This window comes from Vanessa atalanta, chromosome 6, assembly GCF_905147765.1.
Source record: "Vanessa atalanta chromosome 6, ilVanAtal1.2, whole genome shotgun sequence".
In the NCBI taxonomy this organism is placed as follows: domain Eukaryota; kingdom Metazoa; phylum Arthropoda; class Insecta; order Lepidoptera; family Nymphalidae; genus Vanessa; species Vanessa atalanta.
Window position 1 is genome coordinate 8,593,471 of NC_061876.1, and position 24,767 is coordinate 8,618,237.

General features: G+C 31.8%; 1 protein-coding gene across 6 annotated transcripts in view; it reads left to right on the top strand.

Moving 5' to 3' along the window:
- Positions 1-800: 800 nt before the first annotated feature.
- Positions 801-24,767, top strand: part of LOC125064834 (RNA-binding protein Musashi homolog Rbp6) — a 463,574-nt gene continuing 439,607 nt past the window's right edge. For 4 of the 6 annotated variants that reach the window (XM_047672086.1, XM_047672088.1, XM_047672087.1 and 1 more), the window contains exons 1-2: positions 873-1,081; positions 1,157-1,197. In XM_047672086.1, the coding sequence (XP_047528042.1) occupies positions 1,023-1,081; positions 1,157-1,197 (100 nt within the window). In that variant the 5' untranslated portion in view covers positions 873-1,022. Of the gene's footprint in view, positions 1,082-1,156; positions 1,198-24,767 lie in introns of all 6 variants that reach the window. The other 2 variants (XM_047672092.1, XM_047672091.1) reach the window with 2 other exon arrangements.

The following is a 24,767-nucleotide window of genomic DNA, read 5'->3' on the forward strand; positions in this document are numbered from 1 at the left end:
TGTTTCAAATATATATATATATTTTCCGTATGGTTGCCGTGATTCAAAACAAACTATTTTTTTTTTTTCAAATGATTATATTTTTATTTACTAAATATTAGACCATAAGTGATATTATAATAATATATTATTATACTTATGTAAACATATTGAAATATCTAATATAATAAATAATCATTATTGTTGACTCTACCTACTTATATCACACTACTGCCAAATGTTTTATCTAAATGTGAGCTTGTATAACAAGTAATAAAAAGTGTGTTTATGAACTATTGTATAATTTTATTTATTTATATTAATACTATTCTTCAAAATAATATTATAAGCGTTTAGTGCGAAGCGATGTCTGTCATTTAGATTACAACGTAGCATTTTGTTCCGCGTAGTAAATCGGATTTTCGCGCTACCCTATTTCATAACATTGTGTCGAGCTGTTATACGTCGTTTCGTTCTGACGCAATAGAAACCTTACAATGTTCATATGCAATTTTCTCGAAATAATTAATATGCGTTTTCAATTGTAACAGTTGTATGCAATGCAATTAATGGTATGGCTTAAAAGATTTTTTCATTATATATCAATATTGATATTTAGAAGGTAAAGTTTCGAAGTTCAGCCGTAGCGTGGGGGTGGCTTGTCGGTAGTGGGTGCGCGGTGGGCGTGCTCGCGGGGGCGGCCGTTCGGCGCTGCGTGCTGGCGCGGAGCGTCGGTCGCGGCGGGGGGCGCGAGCACGTGTCGCGCGCTCACGTGGTGGTGACGAGCGCGCTCGCGTCCATCGTGCAGCCCGTATGAATAATTGTGTACGAAGTGAATGAATCGATGCGGCGGCGGCGCGAGAGCGGCGGGGAGGCGGGCGGCGGTGGCCGCTGCGTGGAGGGGTGCGCCGCGACGCGGCAGTCTCGTGCCGGTAGTCGGTAGTGTAACCGAGCGACTCCGGGAGCCGTCCCCGTCGCGCCGTCGCTCGCTCGTAGTCGTAGTGCGTCCGCCGGCCCGCCCCACGCCGCCGGCGTTCGAGTCCATGGAAACCCAAAATCAGGATGTGGCCCACAGCCCCGCCGAGGTGCCCAACGACCCGGGGTACGTGTGACCCACGTGTGTGCCGATGACATCTCGTTCCGGTTACAGGATCTAATCTTCATGTTTATATTGCAGGAAGATGTTCGTCGGAGGTCTCAGCTGGCAGACTAGTCCAGGTACGCAAGTCGAACGCCGGCCGTGCCCTGTGCGCGCCGCCGACGGAAGTGCATCCGATGCACTCGACAGTGATGTCTGATCGTCTAGTTAGATTACGGGAGATCATAGAGTCAATAGTAAAAAACTACGGGAAACGGGTGTAGAATTCAGTGATGAATTTCACATTCGAAATATAAACATCGGCGAAGTTTGGTAATCAGCTGATTTGTTGTGTTGCGAAGTTTTCGTTATTGGTGAAAAGCATGTTGTGCACGTGACTTTTTCGACTTGAGATTCCTATGGAAGATGATTAGAGCGCTGGCAATATGTTAATATAGATAGGTGCAGTAATTCAGTTAAGATGTCAAGGTGTATTGGCAGTCAGGTGTGCGGTGGCGGCCATGCCGGTTGCGCGCGCAGCTTCCACGGTTGCTTTTGACTTGTTCCACATTTAAGCGAAATTCATTCTTATTGTAACAAACCTTTGGTATAAATTTGAGTTGATTTTCGTTAGCCGGCTTTTATCCTAAACAGTAATCACAACATAACCTCAATTTTAAGTTAAAAGTAATGTATACGTATTAGGTAGAGCTCGGCACCGGCCCTTTGCAAAAAAACTGTATTCTATTAACAATTGGCAATAAGTTTTAATTATCTGTAAATGAAATTAAAGGTTTTTTCTTTCAAAAAATAATACAAAAAAGAAAATTGTTTTATTCCAATCCTCAATAAGTTTATTTTTTAATTTCGTATTTTTTTTTTTCGTATGTTATGTTACTAGGCTAATGTCGCGATATATTGTAAAATTCACACAAACACATAGTTCCAATTAAAATATTCTTCCTTGCATTTATTTTCGTCAACAATCAAGCGTATTTTATTTTATTGTTTAAATTAATTGCGCGAATGCTAATTGTAAAAGGTCCGGTGCGCGTGCGCAAGTGATGTGCCGCTTGTGGTATTGGGTCGATCGCCCACGCTGCACTTTGATCCCTATATCTATGCCAACTTTGTTCTTCTTTGGAAATATCTAGGGCGATTTATCTGTGATTATTCTGAATTATCACTTCAAACATATACATTCTACACGTTGGAATAGAAATAGTCGTAAATATATTTTTTAATTTAATATTTATCATCGGTTACAGTCAACTTTTACTTTCTGTGGCTTGAGGATAATTCTTAAAGTCATTTTTGCTTATTTTATTAAGACGTTTTTTACAGTACTCAACTTATGGCTAGGTGCCAAATGCTGTTTGAGGAGAGACAGTGGGTGCTTTCGGAAAATATAAAGGAAGAACTTATAAGTACTTGGAACGACCTGCCTTAAAAAAATCTTAATGTGCCTTCAGATAACTGACTCGTTTGTTTTACGTAAGTTTGTTCATCCTAACGCAGTTTGTTGGTTAAAGCTGTTTGTACTGGTAGAGTTTCAAAGATAAGATATAGTATTATGTATATATATTTTTTAAATTAATATCACGACAACTTGTTATCGTCAGATAAGAATTGAATGTTAGACGTCTTAACCTAATCTCATGCGTGAATTCCATTGTCGTAAATATTCAAGTTGGTTACATATTTTTATTTAAAAGTTCAATCAAAACTGAGATATGGCTGTGAGGTGTAATGTTTATACTTTTATGATTAGATTAATTGGATATTGGACGTTTTATAAATAAAATTGGATTAATTTTATTATAAAGCATTATTTTAATATGATTTGTTGATTTTCGTTTTATTCGAATGATTTTGTTGATGCAAACACTTTACCAAAAAAATCAGTTACAAAGAAAAAAAAAACAACATTATTATGAATCGCTTTCTTAACGTCGTTACACGACAATCTTTAAGTATCTCTGTCGTACTTAGATATATTTTAATAAGAACCGTTTTGTTATCTAAAACGGTTTTCCGCAATATAGTACAAGGTTAGTTTCTAACTTTGTTTGTAAAGGAGAAACTCATTATTTTAGTGTTACGAGCATAAGCCGTTTCACACCGAGGTAGTTCGTAGACAAAAGGTTGAGTTTCATTATCTGGCTCACTTCGCGCGCCTGACATATCATTGACACGCCGACTCAAAGATTTACACTGTCCGACTTTAACAGAAATAAACACAGTACAAAATGCATACCGTTGAGCGAGTTTAACAGGAGTCCTTCGTCCAAGCGTTTAATCATTATATTAATAGGATATTTGAGTAATGCATTTGCGTAACGATAACATAAATATAAATGATAAAGTATCTTATATTAGCGTCTGTTATTGCACAACGTCAATTTGCATAAAAAATATATATAACGATGAATATTTTAGACTGTTTTTAAACTGCCATAAGAATATAGAAAAAAAAAACAAATAATTAAAAAAATAAAAGAATGGCAAAGTTCCAATTATATCCTTATTAAACATTTTTAAATAGAGAACTGGTTTTAAATGAAATTATTACGTTTCGATAGATATCTGAAAGGTAGCAGTTAAGGTTGAATTCAATGGAAAACGAATTTTCTTTGCGAGTTGTTTGTAAACTGATGCAGCTTTAGGTCGTTGCGTGGTCGGCTGGACTCGACACAATACAGATGAGAACGGGATCGAGCTGAACTCGTTACGGTTATTACCACGACGATTGTTTGCTCGGATCGCGTTCGCGCGACGCGCGCATTGCATCTACCAACGACTTACTCAACTGTTTTGTTACACAAATTCCTTTGACTAGTTTATGAGCCTTGACAGAATCGTCTTACACTACGTGATCGGGAACGTTTTTGTCTCTTTTATTTAACTAGGCTATCGAGTTACATTGCCATACACGTATACCGTGACCGCTATCGATACATGCTATATATAGAATAAATCCTTTTAAACGCTTTAATTAAAATGTATTTGGAAGCCACTTGATTGTGACATTTGAAAATTATTTTTCAGATTCCTTAGGCAAGAAAATTTTGAAAATTAAAAAAGTTATGTTTAAATTATTTTTATGACGTAGCAATATTCCTAAGTATACGATTCCATCACTTAAACTACTACGAAGATGTAAGATATTGGATTCGATTCAGACTGAAACGTTCGCGAAGATTACCGATTACAAGGTATACACTTTTGCCATCGTCTTTTATTAATCCTTGACTTAGCATACGTTGAATAATTCAATAAGCCGTCTATGCAGGAGAAACGGATTGTCTTCATTTAATTTCCCCTAAAGTTAGCGTCATGACGTCATCATGGGGACAATTTTAATATATAATCAAATGCATAAACAATTGGCAAATAAAACAGTTACGACAATTCTTAGACGTAATGACCTGCGAGTAATAATACGTTACGCTGACTTGTAGACCATAGCGGTTTAAGAACGGTGAGCTCAATCATTTAAAACTATCTGTTTTGCAAATTTAATACTTGTTTTATTTAATTTGTCTATCCTTTTTATATTACATTATTATTGTTGTAATTGTCGAAGATCTTTTTTAATTTCTTTAGACGCTTTTTTATGTAAATATATTGCTAACCGATTTATCGTATTAGGTATATTTTATACGGCGATTTTAATTGTTTATAAATATTTTTAATTTGAATAAAATGAGTAAATCTTATAGCCACATATTACGCCACGCACGCTCATATCCATTATTTCCTATGCAGTTCTTAGAAGAACTTCTGAAGTAAGGTTTCGAAAATATAGTAGAAATTGATATTACTAAATTGCAATATTCCCTAATTACTCCAACTCGCTCAATGATATAGTAAATATCAGTAAGTAATGAAACATATCTACTGATATTAACAAAGATGTCAATTTTTTTTCCGTATTCGTGCAAAAACTTGTAATCCGATTAATGTAAAATGTTTTCATTGTAATAGATAAACTATTATAATATGAAGGTTTCAAGATAGGTAGGTATGTAATATGTTTATAGATTGCATATTTTTTGAGATATTGTTTATTATGTCAACCCATTCGGGCAGAAAATTGGCGGTCTGGGCGCTTTCCAGACGAACACTCCCAAACTATAATAAATACATGAAAACTTTATGTGTAAGATTTGTAGATCAAAATGTTTACAGAATAGTTCGTTGCTGTATATCTTATTATTTATAACGCAGTAATAACACAGTTTTATATTTAAAAAAAAGTTACGTCTAATGTACAAGTGTTAGGAGTTATAATTCTTTTATATTTATTCATTTGCAGCGTATACATTCAATTCTATTATTAAGTACCGTATAATCTAACTGTATATATTACGTATCGATTTTTTTTTAAAGATATATTTATATTTACAGTATCTGGCAACTTTTTTTTACGAAATTTATTTATATTTACAGTATTGTAGTATCGGAAAAAAATCACAAATACGATAGTTACATAAAATTAAGAAGTTTACATATATCTTTTAGTACGTATTTTAAAGCTTACCTTTACGAAAAACCATATATTAAATATATATTTAGCTCCATAATATTTCGCAACAAATTTCGTAGTGTGGGTAATTTCCGTTCTGTCGTAAAATTTTAACCTCAATATCCCCATACGAGTATATACCCGTAATATATGTTTAACTTTAAAAATGGAAAAATGTCACACAGTATTTATCCCAATCAAAGCAAATAACATCATTTTAATCGTTTCTCTGAATAGAAAATATCTGCCGTCTACGCATTTCAAATTGGACAAGTACCTACTTCTTACATTCCTGCAGGCAGATGTTTTAGCAATGAGTACGACCGGAGATATCTCTTGGTTCGCATACTGATTATATGATATTGGCAATGCCTACATAAAAAAGATGGATAAATATCTAAAAAATATAAACAAGAATGACACTTTTTTATTGCTACACACTACACTACTAATTAATGCCATTTTAAATTTCAGCTTTCGTTATCTACATTCAAAGATGTATTTTGTTTCAATTTGTTTTTGAAGTTTATTTGTCATTATCATCAGCGGTCCAAAATTATTTTTTTTTACGTTAGATTATCGAAGTGGCTAAGGCGTAAATTTAAGTTACCGTCCCGTATACTTTCACTGAAAGAAGTATAAACTGCTCATGTCAATGTCAATTGTGCTCTGCCAACAATTGGATCTAACGTTAAATTATATTCTGAGTTACAGTTTGCAATCCAAAAATCAGATTGTAATGTTGCCTAGCATTTAAATGCTGGTACATTAATAAGTAGACAAAAAAAACATATATCTCCAATGCCTGTATTAAGTCGAATTACACTGACTCACGGTTCAAATTTGAATATAGAATACGTTGATGATGTTCGTGTATACCATATTACTGGTAAAACATGTAACGTTAATAATTTAATTATATTTGTGTCAGATATTCATTATACAATGAGGTATACGTTCAACAGTTTAACTCCCTTAAAAAGTTTTACATTTAATAATATGAGATATTACACTAATTCAATTAATTTTGTTAATTAATATTTTTTTGGAATATTCATTAATATTATATTTTGTACGTTGGTAATTATTTTCGTCACAACTTTGAGTGAAGCCCTATCTCCCACATTTTTCTTATTTCACACTCTAGCTTTAGATAAGGGATTAAGAGTGTTAGGATAAAAAAATTAACTGTGCTTCTACATGTGTTCACGAAAAAAAAACATTTGTGCCCCATAATTACCCTTGAAAATCGAATGTCCTTAATATACATATGTAATTGTGTCAACGAACTCTACACGAGTATCTAATTACAACTTTACTTTATCTTTCGTCTAGTAGATTCGAAGGAAATGGTCTCTGACTGACCTACAGACAGCTTTTTTATCGGTTGTACGGAAAGAAAAAATTAATAAAAAGAAAATACAACAGATGATTGATACAAACATTGATAGAAAATAAATTTCAATCGTATTTATAGTTTACACAATATATTGAATATAAAGGAATAATATTTGTTATTTTGTTTTACACGTATCTTGTTATTCCGTTGAGTGATGTGGTTAATTATGTTTTGGGTAATCGAATAACATAAAAAATAATAGACTGATTTAATTTATTATTTCTTTTATCACATTAAATAAATACATAAAAATAAAGATGGAACTTTAACGAACTTAGTTAACAAATAATAATTTAAAACATTTACCTCTTATTATATTTATAGTTTAACAAAAAGAAATAAAGCAAGCTTAGCATCCATAGAATGTCATAACACGTCGCAACAAATTATTTCTCTAATTTCTCATTTCTCCAGGCTTACATAACATCCAATATATACACCCAGACGCACATCTGTGATCGTTCGGTTCAGACGACACACGCCACTGCGTTGTTGTCATTACTCATATGTCGCGCACACGACTTCACGTTACCGATCCACCGCCGCATCCGTGAAATGTCACATATCATAGCCGCTGTCACTGATAATCAACTTTAAAACGCGAAACGTAGGGAATACTTCAGAATCCAACGGTTTATCACTTGTTACATTTCTGAATCCCGATGAAAGAGAGCAGCGCATCTTCAAACGACATGCTAATTGACGGCGGCGTGAAGCGAGGACTAAAAGCTGAGACTATTTTTTAATTTTTAGTCACTCCGTAACGTTTGTTCTCAAGTAATAGAAACTTTACTAGGTTTTATGAAGAAAATTTAAAATATCTGTTTGCCAGTTGCTATTTTAAAGATTGTTTTTGTGACGTGTCTCATTGTTTAGTAAGTAGTAGTGTCGTTGATTGATGTATTTTCACTTCCTTGCACATATGAACGTAATATAATGATATATAAATGTTTATATGTTAATATTAATTATTATTATTATCCAATTAGGTTTTTTATATATAAAATAGTTTGACAGCCAAGGGGCCGCGTTACTGTACTTACAATAAACATGAGTTCCGTAATAAATATTAACAATTCCTTTCAACACCAATGCGCCACCAACCTTGGCAACTAAGATGTTATGCCCTTTGAGCTTGTAGTTTTCCACTGTCTTACTGACTCTTCTAGTCGTAACATACAATACTGAGCTCTCGCTCGCTCTTTGGTGGTAGAATATGTGTTGAGTAGGTGGTACCTACCCAGACGGATTTGCATAAAGCCCTACCAAATAAAGTAGTTTTCTTTTTAAATTAATCGTTTTTAATTTTTATAAATTTTATAATACTGTCTAAAGAGATTTTAATCTAGGTAATTAGATGGAAGTTAGACTAAAAACAAAATAAGACATTTACTTGTCGTGACAAATTTTACAGTTATTTCAATTTGTTAAATCACAAAGGTTTCAACTTCAATTATTTAAAGATAAAATGGAAAGAGGATAGTTTTTATATATTTTATGAAATTATAAGGATGGTAAGAATACGAATTTAAAAATAATTAACATTAAATATTTACATCAAAGTCTTAAATTGTAATTTAAAAAAAAAACAACGAGTAACATTAATAAAAATTCCGTAATTTTTTGTATCAACTTTAAAAAAATATATGTTTGTACTATTTATACATGCTGGTGACTGAATTGCACATGTCATCTGCAACAATTTTATTATTCATGTGAGTAAATAGGCTGATCCGTTTAGCTGCATAGAAAGGGTATACACACAAAGTTATATCGAACGTCATCCACACACACACAAATAGCCTACCTATTTGTGTGTGGTGTGTGGATATGTATTTGTAAATACTACTTATATAGATATCAAAGTACAATACACTAGTAATTTATTATCATGATTTATACGTGTATCAATCTATTTGGTTTGACGCTACTGTGTTTTCGGGACGGATTCTGTCGACCACACATTCAGTTTGTCACTTTACGTACGGTCATATCTATATATCATTCTATCTATTTCAATATTGATAAAATAACAGTTCGTTACCAAAGTGATTGATTTATTTTATTAATTGTATTATCATCGTATAACAAATGGAATAATTGTTTGACTACTTCTAAATCAAAATAGTTTTTGATTCAACTACGTCTGTATATCATACGTCACTATAGAACTACTTAAGCGATTCATACGTGTGCGTCGGAATAAAATTTGTAATGATTGACTCTGTAAATATTCTCAGTGTAGCTGAATAAATTCAAGAGTTATTCGACGGAAAAAAGTATTTTAGCCGAAATATAAGCGACTTTGTTTAGTCGTAGTTTATAGCTGAATAATGCAAAGCGCGGTTTTATTGACTCTTCAACCGCCTCATTCGTGTTGAACTATTCAGAATAAAGACGTAGATTATGAGACGACCTCGAGTCATTCTGCAGCAATAAAATGTTTTAATACGTTAAATCTTATCGAACTTCTCTACAGATGAAATAAATTATTTTTCTATAATTGTGTGATATCCTTTCATGATTTTATTAACATTTAAAAATATTAATCGTCTTTATCTGAAACAAATATTTTTGTTAACGCATCTGGTCGTCTTTATTTTACTTATGAATCGCCGTCGTTTCTTTAAGTTTCCGACCTTGATTCTGAATCAGACTAACTGATATCTTGTTGTTTGTGATTTATATTCAAAGATATCGGAGCGATATTTCGTTCCATTATACTTGTTTCTAAGTTTTATCCGAGATATCCTTTTCTCGGTATACCAAGTTGATTTACAGCAGCTCATAAGGGTACCTAAGGATATTTTGTCGTTTAACGGTTTCTGTTAGTGGAATTATCATTCATATTATCTAATTTTGAAAACACATGATTATTATCAGTATTTATATATCGAAAGATTCTTCATATTTATAAAATCAATTTGAATAATTAAAAATGGAATCATTTTTAAAAGGATACGGATATGCATTTTATTACATTGGTTCTGAGTTTTATTTGATAATCGTAATAATCATCAGATCGTTGATGTGTCGCGCAATATTAATTAAAATTTTATTGAATTCGATGCCGGCGAAAGTAATTATCCCGGCAATGCTGACACTTGTTTTTATGAGTATCCTCTGTATGGAGTAGACTGTCGCTGTGTGGGGGTAGACGGCATTACGCATCAGGCGGTGTATCCTTTTTATTATTATTTTGATGTTAAGCCGATACAACATTCTAATATTATTATTTTATTTCATTGTATTTATTTATAACATGCAATGTGATTGTTCTTGATATATTTTTTTAGTAGATGGGATGATTTTTGGTTGACTTATTGTACAAACTGGTATTGGAATGAAAATGAAAATGTTCCTAATATTATAACTTATAAACTAAACTATGAGTAAACTTATCTAAGATATTTTTATATATAATAACTATACTTGTATACTAATATTATAAATGGCAAAAGTAACTCTGTCTGCCTGTAAGTCTGTCAGTTTGTCTGTTGCTCTTTTACGGCCAAACCATTGAATTGAATTGGATGAAATTTGCTATGAAGCAAATTTGAACCCCAAGGAAGGACATAGGCTACATATTTAATGCGAAACAATTGAAGATCTTACTCTAAAACGCATGTGAAGTCGCGGGCGCCAACTATGAAGTACGAAATATTTGTATCATTTTGTGATTTTTCATAATTGTACCAAAAAACAATGGTTAAGCATTGTTGTATATGTTACTTACTTTTGATATAATATTTTGATTATACATCAGAATATGTTCATATGTGATATATGCACATATTCTGGTCCCAACGGTCTCTACTTTATCAGACGTAATCTCATTTCAATCCAATTACTTTTATTCTCAATGTTATGTTTTCGTTTTATGTTTTATATAAATTTTCTATTTTAAAAAATATGTATATAAGTGCAAATTCAGAATTAATATTAGAGATGTTTAATAGTATTTTTAAATTATATTTAATAACTCACATTACAAAGATATATAGGTTATTAAAATACATGTTATTTTGCCTCATTGCTCTAACAGTTAGTTCGAACAGATGCAGATTTTGAGGTCCCGGGTTGAAATCAGGAGTAGTTAATAGGCTTTTTTCTCAAATTACAGGAAACATAGACAAATATTCTTAGACAATAAAGTTAACTACTAGTTATTTTTTTATTTGAAATCATAGAAATTATTTTGGTTTATACTTTAGCCGTAATGTCGTAGGTATCCCTTCTATTTCATTCCATTTTTATGATTCTGACATCTCTTAGAAATGTACTTAACTATCGAATAAAATACATGCAGTTAACGGCCAATTAATTTAAGAATAGGTACATGCAAGATAAAGTTATAGTTTTCCAGAGACACTTAAAATTATCTTGAAAATTAATCGTTCATTTTAACGACATTAAAATTGCTGTAAAATGTGTATGTTTATACGCAATATAGAGGTTTGTTTTAAATTAATGATTTGATGTAGATATTGCTAAAACAGCCTTGTTACAACAGCAGTGTTGTAAGAACTTAAATATACCTATCAGAACTTACGATAACTTAACTCCAGACAATGTATTCTATGAATTCATTCAAGTTCTGAGATAAGCGGATGATCTCTATGTAATGGAAGAGATTATATCATTTGGTTATTTTAGACATTGGTTACAAAATTATGATAAAGGTCTTATAGCTTCAAAGGATCAGTAATTGTTGCGATAATATTAAAGATAATAAAAATTGTATCAAGCATTTATATATTATTCGATAATAATTGATGTATTTTTGTACAACTTAATATAGGATTTTGTACAACTTAATTATGTACACAGCCGAGATGGCCCAGTGGTTAGAACGCGTGCATCTTAACCGATGATTTCGGGTTCAAACCCAGGCAGGCACCACTGAATTTTCATGTGCTTAATTTGTGTTTATAATTCATCTCGTGCTCGGCGGTGAAGGAAAACATCGTGAGGAAACCTGCATGTATCTAATTTCACCGAAATTCTGCCACATGTGTATTCCGCCAACCCGCATTAGAGCAGCGTGGTGGAATATGCTCCAAACCTTCTCCTCAAAGGGAGAGGAGGCCTTTATCCCAGCAGTGGGACATTTACGGGCTGCTAATGCTAATGCTGCTAAAAAAAAATAATATAGGAAGGTTATACTGAATTAGTTCTAGCATAATTTGTATAAACCATTAGTGCGTAATTATTCAAAAACGGCAGCACACTATGTTTGAGTGTGGTTATAACAAAAAAAAAACAATACTAGTTCTGGAGAAGTAGGGTTGCCTAATATAAAATTATCTTTATTTACACATAGTTAACTGTCTAGCTAAATTTGATATAAAATAAAATGTCAAGTGACAGTCGGTAAATATCTAACGGCTAGGCTGAGAAAATTTGGACAATATTCTACCAATGTTGGTAGATTCACACATGGCAAATTTCATTCAACACATGCATTTCCTCAATAGGTTTTCCTTAACCGTTGAGTACGAAATGAATTAGAAACACAACTTAAGAAAAAATTGTTGGTGCCGGGCTTAAATCTGAAATCTTAATATCATCTCGACTTTCAATTTAATTTCTACAATAAAGAGTAGGCCCCTACTTGTAATAGAAATGGTCGGAACTAGAGCCAAGTGCTTGCTGAAGGTCAAATCTATGGCAACAAAAATGCAGTAACAATCAGTGCGGAAAGACATACGTAACAAAAATTTGACGTATATATATTTTTTCACTAATTGTAGTAATATAATTATTTATTTAAGGTATTATTACCTTATGATTAGTAATTTGATACGCGTCTAGGACTTGATTTGTTAGGTAACATTTGTTTATTTAGTTTAATATTCCTAATAAAATTTATGTTAATAGATTGTTTATAAGCAAAAATAAATAAAATGTGTGCTTAAAAATTTACCACATAATATAAGAGTTGTCTTGTATCTACAGCAAAATATATAAAAAAGAATAGTACGCGAATTTTTACGTGCGTTCCTTCTTGATTTTTTTTTTAAATAACGAAACGATACTCTCAAATTAGACCTTGATACTTTATTTTCGATCCGCTCAGAATCACTTTTAGTTTCACAATAAGATCGTAACTATATTATTGAAACGAAACTAATCAAATTGAATGTTTAAAAAAAAAAAAAGACAAAGAGACAATAAAGCGTTTTATTTACACGTATTGCTGTAATTTGTTTTATTCGCATGTAAATATAGTACTGACCGTCGGTATTATGTTAACGGTTTATTATTTTGGCCTTCATTTGTTTCATCGGAATATGCATTACAATATGCACTAACGCAACAGCGCTAATCCTTGCCAATTGTATCTGTTGAAGGATTTATTGAGTTCTGTTTGAAGACTTCTAATACATTTACAGTTTCGCAAATTATAGAATACGTAGTTAATTTTAACGTTATTTAGTTAAATTAATAGTGACGATTATCGTCGATGTGTAAAATCGTATCGGGTGGCTGTCACGACTGATTTTGATAATCAAGTTGGTAATTATTTAATTTGTTAAAATTATATTTGTCCTAGATTGTTTTTGGATTATTATTATAATATCACGCAAACGTGTGACGATTTAAGAAGGTATGGTATGGTATGTTTTAATTTTGTCTTTACGTTTAAGTATTATATTAAGATATGTGATCTGGTGTTAGGGCTTTTAAAATGCCCGTTTAAGGGGGTACCATTTCTTCTAGCGTCAAACTATTATTTCGTAACAATTAGGGCCTGTAGTAGCTGTAATTATAGGCTAAAGGCGCATACAACTTTCAAATGTTAAAAAAAATACTGTAAAATTGGTATGTTATTAAACTATAATAACTAATAATACAATTTGAATAAAAAACTTTTTAACTATTTAATTAAATCAATAATTTATTATTAAGTGATATTTTTTATGTTTTTACCGGAGACTTAATTCTCAAAATAAGTCTAGTGACAGCAAGGTTGAACCTTTAGGTTTAAATTGATCCAAAGATTTATTTGAAGTATCAGCAATATATTTCTAAGTAATTATATTTGTCGCTTTGTTGACGTAAAATTAAACTGTTCTCAATGTACATACGTCTGTCAATAGTCAATAAATACATTAGATCAGTGAGTATTCCACGCCACATACATCACTAATAACGTCTCTTCTATTAGGTTCAATTCTAGCTAATGGTAAAATACAAGAAATAAACAGACTTGATTTATCGTAGTTCCGTACAGTTGAATTTATTTACAACCGTACTTCTAACAGTGACTACTAACTTAACTATTTTTAATCTATATTTATACTATATAATATTTTTTAAAATATATTTACAGGTGAATTAAAATTCATTAGTAGAATTAAACCGCAACACATGACACAAATGATCAGCTCGCTTGATTAAAATATTGAAAATTATTGACTACTAAGACAGAATCTCTTTAGATAAATTGCAATAATTTAAGCTGCTTAAGAAAATCCTTAAGAAAAGGTGTGCAGTTTTTAAGAGAGCTCTGATTTAAGAGAAAGTACTTGATATATTGCCAAAACATGTGTCTTACCGGTACGATAACATTACGATCGTAGGTGAATAAACACGTTTTCTGAATCCGTGCCTGGCATAAATTAACATCGTAAAACTATTAACGAATGCTTTTTGCGGCTTAAATGATTAAGTACACGCTAATTGACAAGTGACCGTAGCGTAATTTATGAAAGATAGCTCCTAACAATTCTCGCCGTCATGCGTAATTTTCAATCGGTCTCGTCTTGACTACTTCGTGTTGAAGAGAATTACTATTTAAGCGATAAGAACAACTCATATATGTATGTATATATTTGTAATATCTCTGGTTGTTATATCATTTTTGTTGTTCAAGAAATTAGTTATTTGAAAATGTATCGTTGTTACCATCTGACTGAATAGATACATAGAAAAAAAATTAGTCATAAATCGTACTAATGAGTTGACGACCTCCGTGGTCGAGTAGTGTGTACACCGGTTTTCATGGGTACGCCACTCCGAGGTCCCGGGTTCGATTCCCGGCCGAGTCGATGTAGAAAAAGTTCATTACTTTTCTATGTTGTCTTGGGTCTGGGTGTTTGTGGTACCGTCGTTACTTCTGATTTTCCATAACACAAGTGCTTTAGCTACTTACATTGGTATCAGAGTAATGTATGTGATGTTGTCCAATATTTATTTATTTATTTATTTATTATTATTTATTTATATTAGTTCTTACCTGATAATTTCACTTCATCATACGTGCGTCCAACACACATTTAAAAAATATGTTGTCAATTAGCTGGCGTACTATAACATTCATTAGTAGACGTTACAAATTCGTTGTAAGGTTAGAGATACTTCTTAATAAATTATGTGCGTAGGCTCATCAAATTTACTAGACAGAAATGAAAATAGTCTCTCACGGGACTGCATTGACGGAATTTTGCGTGAGTGTGACATTCAGCTTTATGTTTTGCTGGATTTAACGCAGTACGCTATTTTAATTTAAGATATGCATTAGTCGGTGGGCAATACCTATTTCTGTCGCAAATGAATGACAGCTAGCTGAGAGTAGTCAAGTCGATTGCATAGGCGACCTTTGCGCTGCGCGCACGCACTGCGCCGCTGGCCTATGATAGCCCGATGCACTAATCCACTTATACTCAGATACTCGCTGACAACATGGTTACTAGTCACGCCATTGAACTTTGTCATCCTATCCGTGCTTATCGCCGTTCAATGCTAGATCATAACAACTTAATGAATAAAATTATCTGTAATTTTGTTAAATCTATTCCAAAGTCCTCGGGCACACTTTATTGTTAAATAAGGTTTTCTGATCCCTGCTTTGTTGGCACACACATGCGGACGTATGCAGAAATAAACAAACAAAAGTCGAGTCCATTCACTCCGTACTGACATTTCCACAAAGCGTTTCGTGCCAATCCTAGCCAATTGTATAGGATTTACTTGAGTCCTAATGATACATATCTGTTTTGTTGGGAACAATTTATTATATGAATCAGTCTTGTACCTTAGATAAATTGGAATAATTCATGAAGAATTTACATGTCTGGTACGAAATTGGGGTGAAGGAAGTAATAAAATCCGTAATATTTATGACTCTCATTTCAATAGAAATTTTGGCTTAGTATTGCTAACTAAATATAATGTGACTACGCAGTCTTTCTCAGCGGATTACTGAATTAAAAATAACTGATCCACAAAACCAAAAAAAAGGGCCTGAATTTATCACGGTATGTAATCGAGTACAGAATTTAGTAAATTATATTATGGAAAAATAAATCAAGTTTAATGTTAACACTTAAAAAATAATTATGTTATAAAACTATATCTTAATTTAAAGTGGAGTTAATATCAAAGGGTGGGAAAAGGGAGGAAGGTTAATATAAAATAAGATGTCATAAGTCACTTCTATGAGAAAAGTACAATAAAAGTGAATAGACAAAAGAAAAGCAAGACCGAAATGCAAATTGCATTTATGTCTACGTAAATTTACTAAAATATCGATTTTAAGATGATTAGCGAGTTCTATTTAACGCTTGTTTTCGAAATTCTGACGTACAGTTCCAGAAAACGGTCAGGACCCTTCTGAATAAACGTTTAAACTTTTATAAAATGGTTCTCAATAAAATTAAGTAGGAAAAGGCGCGTACCGGTATAATGGTGTGCTTGAGACCATCTCATACAAAATTTACTATAATAATACAAGCAATTTTGTGAGCTATGTAGTTACCTACGAGCGTTTTGACCTATTTTTCAAGTAAGTTTGTTTTTCCTTAGAGCATTTATGTGAGTAATACTTGCGGAAATGTGGAAAATATATTTTTTTTTTCATTTATTTCTTTTTCTCAAAGATTCAAATATGTTTTACGATATTACGTATAAGCGTTATTTAAATCAGAATTTCGAATTGAAATTGAAATGTTCATGTTCATGTTAAATACTTTAAATATTTCTATGGAGATAAATACCATAAAGCCAATTTGGAAACGATTTCATGATAGATTGATGATGATGTTGATTTTATAATTAGGATAAAAGTCAATTGATTGACACGATACAAAACAAAGTATAAAACCATAGAGTTCACATATGTGATTAACTGAGTAGTTCATAAAATTGATACTATAACTAACTTATTGTAAATAAATAAGTTCTGCTTCTATGATATCAATCTACTTATTTTTTTTTATATATATTAAGAAATCATTAAGTCAAAATAATTAATGTATTACTTTAATATTAATATTGAATATCTGTTTTAATGATGTACGATTATTTTATTTTGGTATTCGGCTTGGGTACATATATCAAAAGCTACGAAATTTCCATAATTCTGGAAATCGTTTATTGTAGAATTATCTCGGACAGATATAAATGTTCTAATATTTATGAAACTACGCGTTAGAATTAATAATACGATTATTAATTATGAACACTTAAAAAGCCATATACTAACTTGTCGCATATTTAAAAACGGAACTTATTTTTTTTTTTTAAATATTATTGTTGAAGATCAGTCAAATCGTACATCTTTATTTATTTCTTGTAAACAGTTGGTAATATTGGGATTAATCGAAGGTTGATTTAATTAAAACAGAGAATTTACAACGATTTCCAGCTAGATCAAAAAGCCAACGTCGAATATTTAATGCCACCCTTAATCCTTTGAAGATTTAATGAACGACGCGTCTTCTATAAATTTGATCAACTTAATATATTACGACCATAAGTATTTACAATAGTGGTCAATCGTAATTAGTGTCTTGATGAAATAAATAAGTGATATTTCGACGAAGCTAGAACAATATTTCAAGGCGACAAACAGCTTAAATAATATTCGTCATATTGTGTTTCTATATTTAAAGTGTGAAGAGAGTCGAACCACGTCAAAAATAGATGTTTGTGCGGCATCGTAAATCTCAGTAAAGATAAAAGTTAGCTGGTAAATAAGCATCCTAATGCTAAATGGTGCGTTGAATTTTATTGCATTATTTATTACAAAATTCTTTCTGATTACCAATGTGTAAATCTCATTGCAGAATATCGATATCGATAGTGAACTTTGAGCATCATTGCTGGTTTTTTTTATTGACATATTATTAGTATTAAGAATGCGAGAGCAGGAAATTCAGTAAGACAAAGGTGAAAACGTTAAAATTATTAGAAGTTTTTGAGAGTCTGACCCAAACTTTCTTTTTTTAAGTTAGTATCGTAATTAAAATACACATATTTTTATTTTACAATTCCAATTATAATTTCATAGTATATTATTTAAAACATAGGAACCACAAATTTATATATCCATAAAAAAAAGAACTGAGCTAAAATGTGACAATGGTCGGTATTAAGAGTTTAATATGTAGTAATATCATTTTATATCATGGCTTCATGAATGTAGGTAATACTATATTACTTAAAACTCATTAATTTTAAATTATAGTTTAGAATTAACTCCCAAGTTGAATATTATCGTAGGTAATATTTATGATTGTCACATTATTTAAGTATATCGCCATTTATGCCTATATTATTGAACGAGTCGTTAAACGCATAACCATTAATTATATTACATACTAGCTGTGCCCGCGACTTCGTGCGCGTTTGAATTTAATAAAAAAGCGTGACTTTATTATTATTTTACATATAATTCTAAAATTAAAGTTACTCCTTATTACATCAGCTATCTGCCAGAGAAAGTTCGGTCAAAATCGGTCCAGCCGTTCCAGAGATTAGCCGGAACAAACAGACAGACAGACAAAAATTGTAAAAATTTTTATTTAGGTATATGTACCGTGTATACATACATATGCATATAGTAAAACGCGGTTATTTTAATATTACAAACATACACTCCAATTTAATTCTATGTATAGATTATTTGCTAGCCCATTTATGTTTCTTATAACTAACAAAATAATATAGAAACGAAATTGTTAACAGCAATATGTTACCGTTTGAACACACGGGTGTGTTAAGCGTTGCCTTAATTTAATGCAAGTGCACTTTCGGTGTATTTAGTGTAACTATATAAATCGCGAACTAGCAGATAGATTCCGATGAATGGGTCAGTAATCATCTGCATTTGTGACCATTATTTCAATTGGCGACTCAATGAGCGGCCTCCAGCGCCGGACACCGCACCCGCGCACCGCGTTACCCCACAATGCTCATTTGTTTGCTTCATAATGCTTTTTGCTACTTATGTGACTAGCTTTTGTCCGCGGCTCTGTTCGAATATACTTGCTTTTAATATAAACTTTATTTAACAATAAAAATAGCTCTGAAAAATATATTGAGATGAAGTCACAGTTTCAAAATCTAAGTTATTCCAAAGTCGTCGTTATTCATTGGTATATTATTTTAACTTGCAATGTGGTATGTACTGAATGTATATAAATCGTAAACACACTTTATAAATACTCAATTAGTATGTTCTCGTGTGCTGTATCCAAATCAAACATAGTGAACGCGTCAAACATTGTTATTACGCCAGTCAAGAACGCGTTATCGTCTGCATTGCGTAGTTATTAATTTTTCTGATTGCGAATGATAACAAATACTGCGGCATCGGATAATGTAAAAGGCCTCAATTTAATTACGAAATATCAGTAATACAGTCTTAAATACCTGAAGTTATTTAACAAATTGAGTGTTGGAATTATTTCGCGTCGTATTACAATCGTTTTGTTTATTATCGAGATAAACGAATGAATGGAATAAGAAGGTCTCCATGATTATCATGGATTGAAATCCTGGTTAACATTAATTTTTCACGTGCTTAGTTTGTCACCAGTGAAAGAAAACATGTTGATACTTGCATGTGATTATGGTGGCATATTTCTAGAGCTGAGATGGCCCAATGGTTAGAACGCGTGCATCTTAACCGATGATTGCGGGTTCAAACCTGGGTAAGCTCAACTGAATTTTCATGTGCTTAATTTGTGTTTATAATTTATCTCGGCGGTTAAGGAAAACATTGTGAAAACCTGCATCTGTCTAATTTCAACGAAATTTTGCAAATGTGTATGCACCAATCTGCATTAGACAGGGTGGTGGAATATGCTCCAAACCGTCTCCTCAAAGGGAGAGAAGGCCTTAGCCCAGCAGTGGGAAAGTTACAGGCTATTAATGTTCAATTTCTGGAAAACTCTCTCAGTATGAGTAAAAAAGTGATCATTGGTGCGATATTTATGCGTTAATTTTTATGTTTTACTGTTTATATTTTAGAAAAGTTTAATTAAACTCGTATTAAAGGACTACCACTAAATGAACACGAAATAATTGTTTAAGATTGTAAAAATATATTAATATAATTTTTTGATTGTTAAATAGAAATGAAATTGTCTTGTACCATAATCATTTAACATCTTGAAACTATAACTGCCCGCAGTACTAAAATACAGACGAACAGAATTGAACAAACGAGAACAAAGATATCAAAGATGAAATCGATAGATGTTCTTAAATAATGTTTGACATATATAAAAATTAGTTGTGAATAATTAAAAGGAGAATTAATGGCAATGTAACTAATGTATTCTGTACGTATAAGTATTATGCAGTATTTGATTTGTTTAAGTTATGAATATTAATGTTCCTCATTTTTTCCAGGTGAATACGGTTTACTCTCTTAGATTTTAATAATGGTAACGAAAATATACATAAGATATAAAAACACTTTTTTTCGTATTTAGTAGATTATCAATTTCGTTATTTTTCTCACTTGTCTCTTAAATTGATTTATTGTTTTGTATAACATTGTCTGGTAACAAAATGTGTGTTAGAATATGTATTCATAAATAGTTGATAATATTGTGTATTAGAGTCATAGAGTTTATTTTTCTAGTAAGCACCGATTAGCGGTATTTAGAACGTTTATTTTGAATTTTTACATTGTAGTAGAATATACCAGTGCTGTTTTCCTCTAAGTAAAGAGACACTAAACTGTATTACAACCCACTTATAGTAAAACCCTTGAAACGGATACAACTCCCATTCTTCACTTATTTCTAGCGAAATGGAGCATGTTAGTTGTAAGATACACCGTAAGCAATGTATCACGGAGTAATTGTTGACATATCATGTCGTATATTATAAGAATCACTGTAATAAGAATAACTTACACGTTAGATTCACGGAAAAATATTTTTCCCAGGGTTACGCAAGCGGTAATTGTGGTGGAGCACCTTAGTTGCCATCCTCCGAAGTTTGGTAAGTGAGGCACTCCATTTTTACACAGTCTGCCCGACGTGATTCCGGAGAGAAATATTTTGTCGATTGTACCGCTCGTGCTCTGTAACACACAGCTCTTGACACGAACATAATCAGTGCGGAACATCACGCATAAATAGATCTTTCCCGGGAACCACCGGAAGCATATTTCACACGTAGAGTAGCCGCTTGAGACCTAGTCAGTGCTTAATAGATAGTTGAGCGTCTAACGGTCGATGTCACGCTATGCATGATTACGATAAGAGCACGTTTACTTTCTTCTAATGTTATATTATAATTAGTTCACCTTTTTTTGTAACATTTAAAATTTTACTGCACCTTTTTTTGATATAAACCTATTTTTATATTTCTACGACACTTTTGGTATTATTACTTCATATACTCATAAAATATATGATATCAGTGTAAGTGAGATAATTGATCGAATTTTTGTTAAAGCGAATACTTTGGTGAAATTCGAAGGAAGCTATCGATGTAATCTTAGAAGATCCAGGAAGGGTTTAAGCCAGTGAACCTGAGCGCAAGGCAACTGATCCGTGTAATGGAAGTCTGCGAATTTAGGCCCAACTTTTTCCTTCGTCCCTATTTCTTTATGCATATGGTAACGTCTATATTTGAGTGAGTACGATCTAATTTTCTACCTAATCTCTTTATACGTGAGTTTATTTTTCGTTAGAATTGGAATACGCAAAATCATGTCAATATATTCGATCGAATGTGCGGAGACTTGATTAGAATAGATGACGTGAAAGTCTTTCTGTCGTATTTTTATACATTTGTAAACAGTAGTAAGTAAATCCAACTGAAATGTATTTATATGCGGACGTCGTACAAGGCGCATACGCCGGCAGACGACACTCGGTGTAATCGGATTACGTGAAACAAAATGCTACGCGCACCCGCGGCCAGTCTCGCCAACCACCCCTCTAGTTTGTTCAGTATATGTTACAAAGTTGACTTGTTGGATTTATAAAACATTTCGTGTCTGACAATTGATGATTACAAATAGGTATTGTTGTATCAGTAATCTTACTGAATTTAATATATTAGTAACGCTAGGAATGTCATTGTATGGCTAATGTGAAAAATATTAAGTATTAAAACGTCTCCAACCTCGACAAAGCCATATTGAGTGACAATTAATGATTCCCGTTATACCCAGTAAATTAACAGGTTTTAACTTGTTTGATGTAAAAAACAATTCGAGTCGTGGTATTATGAATTATATGATATTAGTACGGAAGTTGTTTAAAAAAACATTGCATTAAAAGTAATAATCAGTCATTATGATTACCATATTACTTAGCCTGAGTCATCAGTTGAAAGGGTAATGACACTGCCTCATAAAATGTATCTGTCTATAGATATTTTTTAGGTTGTTACGACACCACTAGTCTTAATTGAAATCGTTAAAAACATTCGTATGGTTTGTTTTAAATACTTTCACCTTTATAAATAATCAAGTATATTTAATTTATAACTCAATGTTTCATATAATAAGCTTGTAACTTTAGAAGCGAATTTTAAAATACTTTCATTTCAAATGAGTTTAAAAAGGTATATTCTTTTAAATTAAATTAAAATTGCCTTTTGCTTAAGCTGGTTAAAAGGAAAAACAAGCTACGTCCAAATGTAGAGAGAAGTTCTCAGTCCTCGTGTAATCCGATTACGGGACAAAATGTTGTCACTTCCTGACCTCCCGAATCTCCGACATTTTATAACATTTATATCTTGTACTTTTTTAAAAGTAATATTAAGTTATATTGGGAATAATTTGTTGATCATTAAAATTTTATTTAGTTTCACAGTTGCTTCGATCCAAATTAGATTAATGTATTTATAGGTCAATTAAATAAGTAATTTAAATTTCTAAAACATGTTTTTAATTAAACTTTTCCTTGACCTCAATATAATATATTTTTTAATAATTTTCAATAAAAAAATAGCGATTTATTAACGTAGTTACATTTAAAATCTACTAAAATTGATTTTTTACTTTAATTGTACCTCAAGTTTAAATTGGCGATAACTTTCTACGAGGGAAAAGTTTTGGAAAGAAACCAAGACAAACAGGAAAATATTATATATTACAATTAATTTTATATGTATATATACAGGAATACATTGAAATTCATTTGTTAATAACGTTTCGCATGATTATAAAAGAGAAGAGTTTACTTTTTTACAAGGTGCAAATACAAGAAGTACGCGAACGTTTTGTTTTAATCCTAACTATTTAAGAATGAGTGAAGTTAGCGTACACATTCTTACATTTAAATATTGGATACATTTTTATACGCTAACTTTGAAGTAGACGCCACTGGAATTAAAATTGTGAGGGTATAGATTAGGGGTTTTGAAATCGATATTTCAAACTTCTGCGACAGACATCCAAGGGGTGGACGATACGACTTGATATGATAAAATAGACTGGCTTAAATTAAAAACATATTACTTATGCTATTCCAAATTTGAAAGGAATGTATAATACGTTCATAAGCAATTACAGATAAATAATAATTTGCAGTGGTTATAAGAAAAAAACTTTATTTGATCCAGATGATAATTTTTTTTTTTTTTGTTGCAGAAATCAAATTTCGAATTGAAAATTCTATTACAGTAATAGTTAAAGTGTTGAAGATAAACCCTGTTAAGAAATGTTATTTCTAAACTGTAAATCTGAGTCAAGGAAGGAATTGAAGTTGCAGTGATTGAGTTCGTGAAGTAATCACATCTTGTGCTGTTGCGCCAATTGAATTTGAGTTTCTATACAATCAGCGTTTCGGTAGTTTCGTCTGTCTATGTATCTTCCATTTCTAAAGTATTCGCTTTTCAAATATTTGATTAAACCGTTAGATCTTTTAAAAAAAGAAACGCAGTCGATGGTAGTACTTTTGAATTTGTCGTTGTTTTTTAAACTTGAATCTTGTCTTTATATTAATAAGGTATTAATTTACTTCAAAGTGCGGAAGAGACAATATTGAGTCTACTTTAATAATGATAGAACAAAATATATGTTACACGTCATCTCATTACATACATCGTGGAAAGTTTTTCATACTTTGAATTTTATTGAGCTATTTATTTATTTGTTGATATAATTACTAATCAAGTAGCAGTAAGTAGCAGTATAATAACATTGAATTAATAGCTACTGGCAAAGATATAAAAATATATTGGTCAAGTAATTACACTTTTATGTTTAGATTTCAGTTTAACGGAAAAGTACAAATATATATTGTTAATAAGGAAGTTCAAACTTCTTGGAATATAAATTAAAAAAAAGTTACTTTTCAGACATTTATGTGCCTGGGTATAATACGCAAGAGATTGTTATGTATGTGTAATGAGTTGTCATATTTTATTGTCTATTACTAGACTGAGAGCCAGTGATCGGCAGACTTACGGTATAGTAGCAAACTCCATATTACTGCCAGATATACTGCTTCACCTGCTGTTGGGAAAATGGAGGTTCACTATTCCCATCGAGAGTTCCTTTGAGCACGCCAAGGTGCAGG